This window comes from Dendropsophus ebraccatus, chromosome 6 (genome assembly GCF_027789765.1).
Source record: "Dendropsophus ebraccatus isolate aDenEbr1 chromosome 6, aDenEbr1.pat, whole genome shotgun sequence".
In the NCBI taxonomy this organism is placed as follows: domain Eukaryota; kingdom Metazoa; phylum Chordata; class Amphibia; order Anura; family Hylidae; genus Dendropsophus; species Dendropsophus ebraccatus.
The window spans coordinates 14012241-14026736 of record NC_091459.1 but is presented as its reverse complement, the minus strand read 5'-3'; the positions used below and the strand labels follow the sequence as shown (position 1 = coordinate 14026736).

The window sequence follows — 14496 nt, the reverse complement described above, 5'->3', positions numbered from 1 at the left end:
TTTTTTTTAAGGAAAAACAAATGAAAAAACGGATTGCAAAAAAGTAGTGTCAACCCAGCCTAATACCTTTGCTACTATATTGAAGTATACAATGTATATGCCAAATGCAGCCATACCATGAGAGCTCTCAAGCGTTCCAGCTGGCTATAAGCTTTGTGTGACATAATACGGCTGTACAGTCCAAAACACATCGATGTTACACTGTATCAAATGTAATGTAACAGCTGGTTCATGTTGTCGACGGAATCTTAAATTGTTTGACTCTAAAGTTCCATTGATTTGCATCATCACTTTATAAGGAGAAGAGCATCCACCAGCCATCATGCAGCCCAGGCTTTATATACCACACTGATCCTATTGAATTCTCCGACAAAATCTATCTATAGATCAATATAAATGTAAAGTAGATGGAAAGCAACATCTCTCCATTAGTCGGAGTCGAATAGAGAGGATGGATTTTGTCGGTAAGAACGGTTAACGGCCACGGCTGTTTGCTTCCCTGATTCCCTTTTCACGTTTCGGGAGGATACTAGCTCTTCACTTGTTTTACTATTGGATTTCCTTTTCAGATGTCCTGATGAAAGAATCCAAGTGGCACCAGCTGCATTTTGGAGAGGGACGTGCTTCCCTGACATTGACACATCTGAATAAGGATGATGAAGGATTGTATACTGTAAGAATGGTCACCCGAGGAGGAGTCAATCAGCACAGTGGATTTCTGTTTGTAGCTGGTATTTCATTCAGTGATATTATCATCTGTTTATAGAACGTCAACATTCCTGAAATAATGCTTCTTTATGGTAGTTAGTAGTACAAAAAACATCCCTACAATGCTTCATATTACTCTGGCAATGTTTAAAGGACAACTCCGGCTCTGATAAAAAAAAAAAAAACCTCCAGTTGGTGTCTTCATTTTTTCTTCACTTCCTGGTTTGGGCTTTCCCATGATGCAGTTTGTCTCCTGTGATGTCTAACTGACTCTGAAAAACTGTTAGATGGCTTACATCTTGCTCAGCCAATCAGAGCTTAGCAACCTGAGTCACCTGACAAAGGGAGGCTGGCCTAACAGGGCTTAGACCCGCCTCCCTCTTGAAGGTTTGAAATCCCATTTTGGGTAATAATTTATTACTAATTATTTACATTATATACATTTATTTAAAAATTTTTAAAGGTTGTCTAGTAGTGTCTCTCAATCTGGGGAACGTGTCCTGTCCAGACAATTCATAAATGTAGATCAGTTATGGGGAACCTTTGGCCATCATGCCAGGATAGTTAGAGCTTTAGCTTTGGCTCTCCAGGCATGATGGGAGTCCAGCTGGAGAGCAGAAGTTCCCTACCCCTGATGTAGATGGACAAAATGTAGTGCCTGTTTTAGCCATTGGTGGCACTGCCGGGAACCAAATACTTAGTGCTAGGTTTCCCCATAGTTTACAGCTCACTTCTGGTAGTTCCAAAAGCGAAGAAAGGCTTTAAAGGGGTATTCCACTCAAACATAACATTGGATGTGAGAATAACAATTCCTTCCATACTTGTTATTATCTAGTCAGTCTCCTTTCCCCAGTTCTGAGCTGCTGCTTTCTGCTAAAAACACAAAAATCTGTGTCTGAGCTTTTTTCTCCGTCTCCTCCTCCTCCCTCCTCCCTTCTGAAACAGCTTATGTAAACAAGTCTCTGGCAGGCTTTATCTGCAACATTGTAGCTCCTTTGTAATGCTGGCAGGATTAATCACAATCAGTTCATTAGCAACTTGACCTCAGAATAACCCTGCCAGCATTACAAAGAAGCTACAAAGTTGTAGATAAAGCCTGCCAGGGACTTGTTTACATCAGCTGTCTCAAAAGGGAGGGGGGAGGAGGCAGAGACAGAGAGAAAGGCTCACACACAGATTTTTGTGTCTTCAGCAGAAAGCAGAACTGGTGAAAGGAGACTGAATAGAGAATAACAAGTATGGAAGGAATTGTTAGTCTCAGCATGGGCAGCAACATATCAAAAGGTATGTTTGAGTGGAATACCCCTTTAATAATGGAAATACTAATGTCAAATCTATTTTGTAGATCTAGATATTCCTGCCTGCTGGTGTATTGGTATCTCACTCCCATTTACCAGTAACTGCGCAGTGGAAGGACTGAGAGGTCCAAATCACATGTGCATATATATATTTTATTATTATTATTTTATATATTAATTTTATTTTATTTTTTTAACATTTTTTTTTTTTATTGCAGATGCTGCAGCTTTGGTGGCCGGGGCACCAGGGGCTCCCATGGATGTGGAATGCTATGATGCAAACAAAGATTACGTGATTGTGACTTGGAAACCACCAAACACGGCCAGTGAAGCTCCCGTGATTGGATACTTTGTTGATAAGTAAGTAATTAAATATAGGCAAGTAGTGGGCTCTGCTCTGCACACACCCTGATACTGCTGCCAGGGAGGGGACATATCCAATTTAGTCTAGGAAGGAGAGCTATGTGCCATCTCTAGTGCCAGGTTTACAGTATGGCTTCACTAACAGTTCCCTGTACAGTATGTACTGCTTGAGATTAGCACCACAGTGCCTTATATCTGTTACTTGTTATTTGTTGAAAGAGCAGGGGAGAGAAGTATATTTCTCTTTTGCATATATTTTGTGCTTCTTATACTCATAGAAGTAGATAAAGGGATTGTTCATCAATTTTATTTTTCTTTCAACTCAATTGGTGCCACAAAGTGCCAGAGATTTGTAATTTACTTCTATTAAAACATCTCAATCATTCCAGTACTTATTAGCTGCTGTATGTCCTGCGGGAAGTGGTGTATTCTTTCCGGTTGGGAGAGCAGGAGAAGTTTTCTATGGGGATTTGCTGCTGCTCTGGACAGTTTCTGACATGGACAGAGGTGGCAGCAGAGAGCACTGTGTCAGACTGAAAAGAATACACCACCACTTACTGCAGGACATACAGCAGCTGATAACACCTGGAAGACTTGAGATTTTTTATCAGCTGCTGTATGTCCTGCAGGAAGTGGTGTTTTCTTTATAGTCTGACACAGTGCTCTCTGCTGCCACCTCTGTCCATGTCAGGAACTGTCCAGAGCAGCAGCAAATCCCCATAGAAAACATCTACTGCTCTCTAGACTGAAAAGAATACACCACTTCCTGCAGGACATACAGTAGCTGATAAGAATAAAGGTCACCTGAACTTTCCCCCCAAGTGGTATAAACATAACTTATGGTGCATTTACATGGAATGATTATCAAGCGACGAACGAGAAATCGTTCATCGATATCTTTCAACATGTTCTCAAATCGTGGTTGGTCGTTCACTAAAAATTCGCAGATCACTTTGTGCAAACAGTCTTTCAAAGATTCAACTTATTTGTGAGATGGGCTTAAGCGATCTTAAAACAATCGCAATAACGATTTTTCTAACGATTTATCTCTTCGTCTAAACGCTGATCGTTACAAAAACCAAATTGTTGCTTCAAAATCGTTAAAAGATCGATTGGGCGAATTATTGCTCTGTGTAAACGTAGCATAAAACCTGCTAATATTGTTTTTGCTGACAGATGTGAAGTTGGCACAGACAACTGGATCCAGTGCAATGATTCTCCTGTTAAAATCTGCAAGTATCCCGTCACCGGCCTGTTTGAAGGGCGATCTTACTTTTTCCGTGTCCGAGCAGTTAACAAAGCCGGTGTCAGTAGACCGTCAAGGGTCTCGATTGCTGTTGCGGCTCTGGACCCAGCTGATCTATCACGACTTCAGAGTAAGTGCATGCTTTCTCACTGACTCCATGGTTAATGGTTCTTTCATTTGTCTAATTGGCTTAGGTGGGTGTAGGAAGTACAAAAGAAAGACGTCCAAGACGCCGCAGGGGGCCGTACATTAGAGCGTGTTCATTAAATTCTAAGAACGTGACAAATATTCATAAGAAAAGAAACCACTAAGGATATAGAAATTTGTGCGCAGCCACACTATTTAGGATCCTATATTTTAAAGGAGAAGTCTGGTGAAATTTTTTATTACAGTATTGTATTGCCCTCCAAAAGTTATAGAAATCCCCAATATATACTTATTACGGAAAATGCTTAAAAAGTGCTTTTTTTCCCTGCACTTACTACTGCATCAAGGCTTCACTTCCTCGATAACATGGTGATGTGACTTCCTGGATAACATGGTGATGTCACTTCCTGGATAACATGGTGATGTCACTTCCTGGATAACATGGTGATGTCACTTCCTGGATAACATGGTGATGTCACGACCCGACTCCCAGAGCTGTGTGGGCTGTGGCTGCTGGAGAGGATGATGGCAGAGGGATGCTCAGTGTCCCTCCAGTGTCCTGTGTCCTTCAGTGTCCCTCTGCCATCATCCTCTCCAGCAGCCACAGCCCGCACAGCTCTGGGAGTCGGGTCGTGACATCACCATGTTATCCAGGAAGTGACATCACCATGTTATCCAGGAAGTGAAATCACCATGTTATCCAGGAAGTGACATCACCATGTTATCCAGGAAGTGACATCACCATGTTATCCAGGAAGTGACATCACCATGTTATCCAGGAAGTGACATCACCATGTTACCCAGGAAGTGAAGCCTTGATGCAGTAGTAAGTGCAGGGAAAAAAGCACTTTATGAGCATTTCCCGTAATAAGTGTATATTGGTGATTTCTATAACTTTTGGGGGGCAATACAATACTTTTAATAAAAATTTTCCCTGGACTTCTCCTTTAATATTGTACATGTTCTGTGCACTTAGGAGAAATATATCAAGGTCTGGTGTAAAGTGGTAAATCTGTAAATATTGTTGAGCACAATTTTTGCGACTTTTGGCCAGCTACACACTGCCTTAAAATCCTGGAAAAAGTGAACTGCACCTCCTGATAATAGAAAAATATATACAATCTTTATTACACATATATGCAAAGGGACAAACATTTAAAATCATTTAAAAATACACACATAACTGTTCACCGGTTCCAATCCAACACGGCGAAAACTGACCTATCGTAGGCTTATGCAGGGAGCAGCAACATAAATGATGCAACAATAACGAAAATGTGAAAAAAGAAAATGTGAAAAACCACAATTCATAAATCCTAATACCCCAATGTACGAAGAAGATAAAGCACTAAGCAAAAATAACCAAAATAATAAAAATCATGATGCCAGATATAAAGTGACTGCTGCTACTCCAGATTAGGTCAGACCAGAACACCCCACGCGTTCCATCACCAGGACTTTCTCAAGGGTGAAGCTCAAGTCCCTCTTTGCCAATATTTATATCAAAGATAATTAGTAATAGAAAACAGATGTATGACGCTCGATACGACTACCACACAGAGGAAGGGATCCCAGATCATGCATGCCACGCCGGCGGGGGTTGCATGATCTGGGATCCCCTCCTCTGTGAAGAGATGAGTCTTCAGGGCATGCTTGAAACTGTGGGAGTTGGAAGTAAGTCTGAGGTCTTTGGTAAAGCGTTCCAGAGAACTGGTGCAGCACGAGAGAAGTCTTAGAGGCTGGAGTGAGAGGTTCTGATTCTAGAATAGATAGATAGATGATATAGATAGATTATAGATAGATAGGAGATAGATAATAGATAGATAGGAGATGGATAGATAGATAGATATATAGATAGATAGATAGATAGATAGATAGATAGGAGATAAATAGATAGGAGATAGATAGATAGATAGATAGATAGATAGATAGGAGATAGATAGATAGATAGATAGATAGATAGATAGATAGATAGGAGATAGATAGGAGATAGATAGATAGATAGATAGATAGATAGATAGATAGATAGGAGATAGATAGATAGATAGATAGATAGATAGATAGGAGATAAATAGATAGATATCCCAAGAAGTCGCAGCACATCCAAAAGAAGTGCCAGTGTCTGGCTGATATTGTTACTTTGACATGACATAAAAACACAAATTTTTTTCAATATTTGGATGTGCTGCGACTTCTTGGGATATTTAAAGAGAAGACGTGGATTCAATCTTCGTTGCTCGCACTCCTGCACTGAGCCTGAGAGTGCACTCCATTGTGAACTTTATAGATAGATAGATAGATAGATAGATAGATAGATAGATAGATAGATAGATAGATAATAGATTGGAGATAGATAGAGAGATAGATAGGAGATAGATAGATAGATAGATAGATAGATAGATAGGAGATGGATAGATAGATAGATAGATAGATAGATAGATAGATAGATAGATAGATAGATAGATAATAGATAGATGGGAGATAGGAGATAGGAGATAGATAGATAGGTAGATAATAGCTAGATAGATAGATAGATAGGAGATAGATAGATAGATAGATAGATAGGTAGATAGGTAGATAGATAGGAGATAGATAGATAGATAGATATGATATAATATAGATATGATATAGATAGATAGATGGATGACTAGTACATACTGTAAATAGAATGATAATGAGACTAGATGGTGGAGAGACAGATACCTCTATGTGATATAGACCTACAGTCATAATGTTCTGTAAACCTGAAACTAAAAACTACTGTCAATTTGTATAACAATGTGGGTTCTGTTTCCTACCACCATGCATATTGATGTGCTGCAATCCTGGTGCCATAGTGAACATTTAATCAATATCCTGCTTTATTACCACTTACTGCAGAAGGATGAAACATATAATGAACACGGCTCCCGCAAGACTGAGATATAAGAACAGATGTCAGAGGAGATTCCACCACCAGTACACAACATAAAAAAGCCTTGTTATACTTCTGTGTCAATAAATCAAAGGGTTACATCTAAGGCAGGAACATAGCAGGCCGCTTTGTTCTTACGCAATTTAAGCTAGAGATTTAGTGACATCATACACACCTTTGTGTTAACTAAAAAACACAACATAAAAAAGACAGCCCAAAATGAGTTACAGCAAAGTGCACACATCATAACCATATAGACCTAACATGATACAACACCGCAGCTCTGCGTAATGTAATGCAAATTATTCTGTCTTCACAGCAATCCATCTGGACGGAGGACGGGAAATTGTCATCTGTCAGGATGACTTGGAAGGTATTTTAATAATCACTTTCCTTTTTCACCTAACAGTATTGTATAACAGGCAATGGCTTCCTACAGGCATCAATCTCGAGTATTAAAGGGGTAGTTCACCAATTTTTTTTTCTTTTAAATCATCTGGTGACAGAAGGTTGCTTAAATTTGTAATTTACGTCTATTAAAAAATCTTGTCTTCCAGTACTTATCAGCTGCTGTAAGTCCTGCAGGAAGTGGTGGATTCTTTCCACTCTGAAGAGCAGGAGAGGTTTTCTATGGGGATTTGCAAAACCACAACTCCCTTCATGCCTGGAAAGTAGGAGCTTTAGCTTTGGCTCTCTAGGCATGATGGGAGATAGTTTTGCAACAGCTGGAAAGCCAAGGTTCCCTACTCCTGATTTAAAGGAATTCTCTCTTTTGTCAACTGAGAAGACTTTATGTGGCCTTACCACACATACTTTAAAATGGAGAGGACATCTTCAACCCCCCCCCCCCCCCCGTAGGCACTGGCACATATACTCACTGCAGCTGATCGGTGTCCCTCAGCACGGCTCTGTTCCGGTCCCGCAGGGCTATTCAAGTCCGGCGCACGCTCACATCCGCCTCTGCTGTGACTCCTCTTCTGTGTCCTGTGATTGTACGGAACTCACGGACTTTAATGCATTCTCTATGGAAGCGTGTGTCTTCCGCCGTTCAATCACAGGACACAGACGAGGAGTCAAAGCAGAGGTGGACGTGAGCGGTGCGGCGGGACCGGAACAAAGCCGCGACGTGGGACACCGATCAGCTGCAGTGAGTATACCTGCCAGTGCCTACCGGGAGGGAGGGGGAGGGTAATAATATTTTTTTGTGAACTGCTTCTTTAAGGTGTGCAACCCAAAAACCCGCCAGGTGGGCGTGTCCTTTAAAACCCATCTCAACCAACAGATTTATTATTTTGTTGATGGGTTTTCCATTCTAAAAACCAGTCACTTCTAGTGTGGCGGGATGGTCGGGTTTTAGTTTTGTCCTGTAAAAAACCTTCCATATTTCCTGAGGGTGTGCACCACTTGTCATTGCTCTGATTTATTGCTTATTTTGGGCAAAGTTTGTTTTAGAAGATCGTTATTATTATTATTTTTTTTTAAAGCGGTTCCATGGTGTATGATCATCTAGTAGCCTTGGTTTCCCTAAATCCTAACATTTTTCCTTTCTTCCTACACCCCAACGGTTCAGGTTCATGAGAGACAGAGGTTTTACTATTGTGTAAATGACAGGCTAAGAGGGTGTGAATAAGAGGAGGAGTGGCTGTGAAACCTGTTTAGGGGTGTGACTATGAAACTCTTGATCACACAACCCGAGAACCTAACATTCACACCTCTTATTGCAGTAAAGTTTCCATCTATCTGACTAATCAGTGACGTACAGATGGTCAACCAAATATCTCAGGAACACTGTAGGGTTATGTTCCCACACAGTATTTTTGCTCAGTATTTTGCAACCAAAACCAGGATTGAATTGAAAACACAGAAAGCGTATGGTCACTCACTGTTAAAATTTAGTGGATGGCAGTGATTTAATGGCAAATAATTACAGTTATTTTTGATACCATTATTGTGTTAGGATCTCCGTAATGGCCAATTCCAACACTGTACGTCTATGAAACAACATTGTCGAAATATATGGCCTGCTGGGGAATGGATCACACTGCTGCTGCGCTCTCTCCCCAGCCACATCTCCCGATCACAGCAGGTCTCAGCAGCGATCAGTCAGCAGTCTGATGATGTGTCTGATGAAGTTATTTTGATGAGTAAAACATTACATTTAAATATAGAGAAAGTATGAGCTTTGTTCTAACTCTGGTTCTCATTTAGGTGAAATTAAAATTCCTGGAGCACCCACCAATGTCCAGGCACTGGAAACCAGTAAAACATATGTTGTTCTTAGCTGGGAACCACCTGTTCCCCGTGGCAGAGATCCACTGGTTTATTACATTGAGAAGGTAAATGATTGTTTGATAATAGAGAGTAACTCATTTACCCTGTATGTTGTGGAGATGTTCTACTGCTGTACACAGTTCTAGATCTTACAATGATGGGAAATGTATTTAGCTGAGAGGCTCACGTTAGGCGTGCAAGTGCAACGCAAACCTTGCGGCATGAAAATATTTTGGGCCGTATTATTGTTGGAAAACTCTGTCAGTAGGTCTATGCTGTCCTTTCTAAGGGTAGCAAAAACTAGTGACAGAGAAGCTAAACAGAATGATGTATCACTTACATTGTTCTGTGCAGCTGATCCAGAGATCTCCACCTGATTAACATGCACAATAAGTAGTCATCTACATTATGTGCATGAGCCCAGTAGTCCTGGATATTCATGAGAAGCAGAAATCTCCGCCCACCAACTTCTGATTGGCAGTTATCTATCCATGCTGTGTATAGGCAGTCAACTGTCAATCAGCAGCTGCAGGGTGGGGGGAGGAGTGTGGCAAGAATCCTATTCTCCTGCATATTAGGAGAACGGCTGAACAGAATTATGTAAGTAATACAACGTTCTGTTCAGCATTTATGTCACTAGTTTATGCTGCCCTCATTTAAGGCGGCATAAACCTAGTGACAGATTCCCTTTAAGTAGTTCTATTGATAGAAAATAACAGAATTGTTGCTTATGAGACCCCGGTCTGGCTGTTTGGCTCCAGGACCTCCAAAGCTGCATCAGAAGTTGTTCTGTCTTCTGCCAGTCTAACTAGATTTACCTTCATACTCCAGTTATGCCCCACAACAACGATATCATAATACTTTGTTTTTTCAATATTAACCTTTAACATATGTATACATTATTTAAAGTAAGTTAGTATAATTTTATAGTCGGAAAAATAGACAAATCAGCAAAAAGGTAAAAAAGCCATGCAAGCAGTGTAGAAGGCAAATATTTGCATAGTTTGTGGCCTCTGCACTGTTCTTTCCAGAGAGGTGGGGTAAAGGGTGGGACAGTAGGAATCGCCATGGAGGAGGATGACCCCTGCATGTGCCACATTTACGGCAATTCATGGCGGGGTAAAATGTTAGTGAAATCTTTGCCAGCCCTTTGCCCTCATCCATGTCTTACATGATTAGTCTACATTTGAATGGTCAGCATGTAACACCACTATTTTCCATGCAGTAGCATGATCCACGATTAACGATAAACGATCTCAACCGACCGCAATTGAGAACAACCTGAAATCATTTGCCCAATTACACGGAATGATGATTGTTACTTATGATCGTTCTTGCGGTCATCTAGGGGCTACTGCGAACGACCGAACGGCTAACGATTTCTCGTTGGTCTTTTAATCATTGTCTGCTATTATACTGAACAATTATCGTTCAAATCCAAACGATCTAACGATTTTTCGAACAATAATCGTTCCATGTAATAAGGCCCTCAGAATTAGGAAATTTTAGGGTGAGTTTACACAGATTACCTGAAAGATTTTTGAAGCCAAAGCCAGGAATGGATTTGAAAAGTGAAGAAATTTCAGTCTTTCCGTTATGACCTGCTCTCTGTTTAGAGTTTGCTCCTGGCTTTGGCTTGAAAAAAATCTGTTAGATAATCTGATGTCAAAACATCATTAGTATGTTCCCATCATAGTTAATAGAACCCAGTTGGCATGTTTAATACAGTTTTTTCTATTGCAATAAACATAAATGGAAGTGAACATATATTATTAAATAAAATATAGATATTTATATGTATATATCATTCATATATAAATAATAGATAGAAGATAGATAGATAGATAATAGATAGATACAGTGTTGGACTGGGGTATCTGGGGCCCATCAGAGGAAATGGGGGCCCAACAATGAGAAACAACATGTCAGTCAGTTTTTTTGCAGGTTCTAGAGCTGGAGGCCCACCGGAGAATCCTCCAGTTCTCCGGTAGGCCAGTCCGGTACTGGATAGATAGATAGATAGATAGATAGATAGATAGATAGATAGATAGATAGATAGATAGAAGATAGATAAATAGATAGGAAATAGATAGATAGTATTATTGTTCAATAAACATGTGCCTAGTCTCCTGTCATCTAAATCTATTAGAGATTAATCTTTTCTTGTTGTTTTATAGACACAAGTTGGAAGTGGGAGCTGGCAGAGAGTAAACTCTGACATCCCGGTAAGATCCCCCCGCTACGCAGTGTTTGATCTCGTGGAAGGAAAAGCATACAGTTTCAGAGTTATCGCGGTCAACAAACATGGCGTCAGTGAACCTTCTGAAGTAACCCCACCAATACAAGCCCAGGAACGTCTAGGTAAAAGAACATAGTCCCTGCTGCTTTAATCCTGTTGACAATATTAGCGTCTACTACAGAAGTACATATATTTACAGGTGTAGCAGAGGGGAGAGTACAGGGATTTTAGCTGTTTTTCTGCAATTTAGGAATACAAGTAAGCAGTGTTTCGGTGTATTGGTAACTGAGAAAGCTATCACTTTGCATAAATGAAGATCTTAAATTAAAGCAGCTCTGCGACTTCTGCATACAAACACGGGAATTGGTTGAAAGTTAACATGCACATATACTGAGCTTTACAGCTCTTTTTTCCTTGATTTATTTGCCTGGCATTGTTATGTGTTCTTGTTTATTTACTCCAGATTTATATGCTTGTCTGTTTTTTTTTTTTTTAAGCTGTGCCATCTGCTCCTGGTCGTATACTGGCTACAAGAAACACTAGAACATCAGTTGTTGTACAGTTTGATAGAGCCAAGGTAGAGGAAGAATTAATGGGATACTATATAGACTCATCTGTGGTGGGCTCTAATCATTGGGACCATTGCAATCACAAACCCATTAAGTATAACAGGTAAGCTGCTTTTTAAATGATATATGTTACTCTGGTGCAACTACTTTTAGGGTCCTATTACATGGCCCAATGGGGGCCCGATAATAACTGTAAACGAGCGCCGATCTGCTAGATCGGCGCTCGTTTACTGGGCCTATTACACGGCCTGATAATGGTTTAACAAGGGCATGGACATTGTTACCAATATCCTTGAAGCCCTTGCTTAAACTGCATACATTACCTATCCATGGTCCAGGGCTCGACCTGTGCTCTGCTTCTCCCCGGGTCCCGTGGGAGATAGTCTGGCGGGCCTAAAATAATGGCACCGCGGGCCAGAGTTTGACATGTCTGTAGTAGGACCTTCAATTGTTAAAACGTAACCTTTAATGGCTTTCTACTAAAAAGTGATACGTAATAGTTGTGCAAACTAAAAAAAAAAAACTACTGCTGTAACCATATAGAAGTAACTATAAGTCGTGCCCTATTGGGTAGTATAGTCATCAGTAGCTGCAGTCTACTTACTAACTATTGTTATGACACTATCTTAGCTAGGCTAATGGTGCACTGAATTTAAAATACAAGCCGCAAGGGGCGCTATATATATATAATTTAACATATTTGGTCTCTCTCTGTGTTGCATTGTCTGGATTATCCAGACTATAAAATAAATAATCCCACACAATAAACTGCCTAACTGAAAACACCAAAACTGCTGTGTTTTGGTGACATCACGTCATAAAAAAGTTTAAATGTTACCAATAAAATTCTAGTTTACAGTATAGGAGATATGTGTATAATAACTGGGAGTCCAAGTACCAAGCGCCTAAGATGTTAAAAGGGTACTCCGGTGAAAATCTTTTTCTTTCAAAACAACTTTTTTCAGAGAGTTATGTAGATTTGTAATTTACTTCTATTTAAAAATCTCCAGTCTTCCAGTACTTATCAGCTGCTGTATTCCCTACAGCAAGTGGTTTATTCTTTCCAGTCTGACACAGTGCTCTCTGCTGCCACCTCTGTCCAGAGCAGGAGGGGTTTCTTATGTGGATTTGCCTCTCTTGCTCTGTGCAGTTCCTGTCCCAGACAGAGATGTCAGCAGAGAGCACTGTGTCAGACCAAAAAGAAAACACCACTTCCTGCAGGACGTACAGCAGCTGATAAGAATGGGAAGACTGGAGATTTTAAATAGAAGTAAATTACAAATCTATATAACTTCCAGACACCAGTTGATTTGAAAGAAAAAGATTTTCGCCGTAGTACTCCTTTAAGAACAGGTGGTTCTGAATCATTCATTGTAATTAGCAACTTTTGTACACCAGAAAAATAGCATATAAAAATAATAAATTCGCCCCATAGTTTTTTTTTTTTTAATCATAATAATAAAATGATTCAATTAAAAGGCTATAGGATATAAATAAGGTATAGATGTTGTGCAGCATGGGCTCATTATACAGAATAGGGCAGTGGGAAGTAATTGGCACTTAGTTGCTGGATCCAGCTTTAGCTTTTGCACTGACACCCAAGGCTTCTAACTTTGCCTCCAACTATATGCTGGAATCTTTCTTTGATTATTTTAGATTTGAGTTCCGAGAAAATAAATGCAAAATAAGCTCTGTTCCTCCGTCTCCTGCTATGGCTATGTGATGTCTCAGGCTTTATGAAGTTATTGGAGAAATTAGCTGTGTGCTTTTTAATAAATTAAAAAAAATCAGACCAGCTCCACAAAGAAGTAACCCGTTCTATGGACGTTCAATAACATTTCCAAATTCCTCTCCTCAGATTCGTAGTTCACGGTCTAACAACTGGAGAACAGTATATTTTCCGCGTGAAGGCTGTTAATGCTGTCGGTGTCAGTGAAAATTCTCAAGAATCGGAGGCCATAACCGTTAAAGCGGCTCTAAGTAAGTATCAAGTCATAAATGTATTTCTGTCCTTTACGGGGTTTTTTTTCTCTGTCAATTTTTATAGAAGTCTCTAAATCACAAGGCAGCTTGGCACTGATCAAATAGGGGGTCTGAAATCCAAAATCGAAATGTTAAAAATGAGATAAAAATGGGATATTTCACGCTCATATGTCTGGTTAGGTGTAAGATTTTGGGGATTATTTGTAGGGCTTTGTGCATTTTTATGTTTCTTCTAAAAAAAAAAGAAAAGAAAAGAAATCCTGAGCGCCATCGTTGCGAAGAAAAAGCAAATAATACCAATAATGCAAAAAACATCTGAGATTGATGAATTCATCTGTAGGTGCAATGTAATAGAATAGATCATAGCTAAGAATTGGCTACAATTCTATCCAGTCTGGGCAATCATATAGGAGTTGAACAGCATGGATAACCTATATTATACACAATATATATCTTTTCCATATTCAGACATTGTAGCAAAGTGTCAGGGCAGAGCAAAGCTGCGTGCTGTCGAGAATTACCTAGACTTGATACAAAGTGCCATCTGGGAAAAGTATTAGACATGAAGGGTACTTGTATCTATAAAAACTCTCCGACATGTCAGAAGTGTTGATTGTTTGCTTCATTCCCGATTGCCACAGCTTGGCTCTCCTCGGAGGAAGACACAAGTAGTCTACAGAATCACAGAAGGTCCATATAAAGAATAGGGTCTGGAGATGTTTATTGTGTCTTTGTCCACACAGTTTGCCATAAAGCCT

General features: G+C 39.9%; 1 protein-coding gene across 3 annotated transcripts in view; it reads left to right on the top strand.

Moving 5' to 3' along the window:
* MYOM2 (myomesin 2) overlaps positions 1 to 14496 on the top strand; it is a 230171-nt gene that overhangs the window by 147454 nt on the left and 68221 nt on the right. For all 3 annotated transcript variants that reach the window (XM_069974526.1, XM_069974527.1, XM_069974525.1), the window contains 8 exons: positions 570 to 731; positions 2225 to 2366; positions 3546 to 3745; positions 6996 to 7049; positions 8885 to 9012; positions 11125 to 11308; positions 11684 to 11858; positions 13614 to 13735. In XM_069974526.1, the coding sequence (XP_069830627.1) occupies positions 570 to 731; positions 2225 to 2366; positions 3546 to 3745; positions 6996 to 7049; positions 8885 to 9012; positions 11125 to 11308; positions 11684 to 11858; positions 13614 to 13735 (1167 nt within the window). The remainder of the gene's footprint in view (positions 1 to 569; positions 732 to 2224; positions 2367 to 3545; positions 3746 to 6995; positions 7050 to 8884; positions 9013 to 11124; positions 11309 to 11683; positions 11859 to 13613; positions 13736 to 14496) is intronic.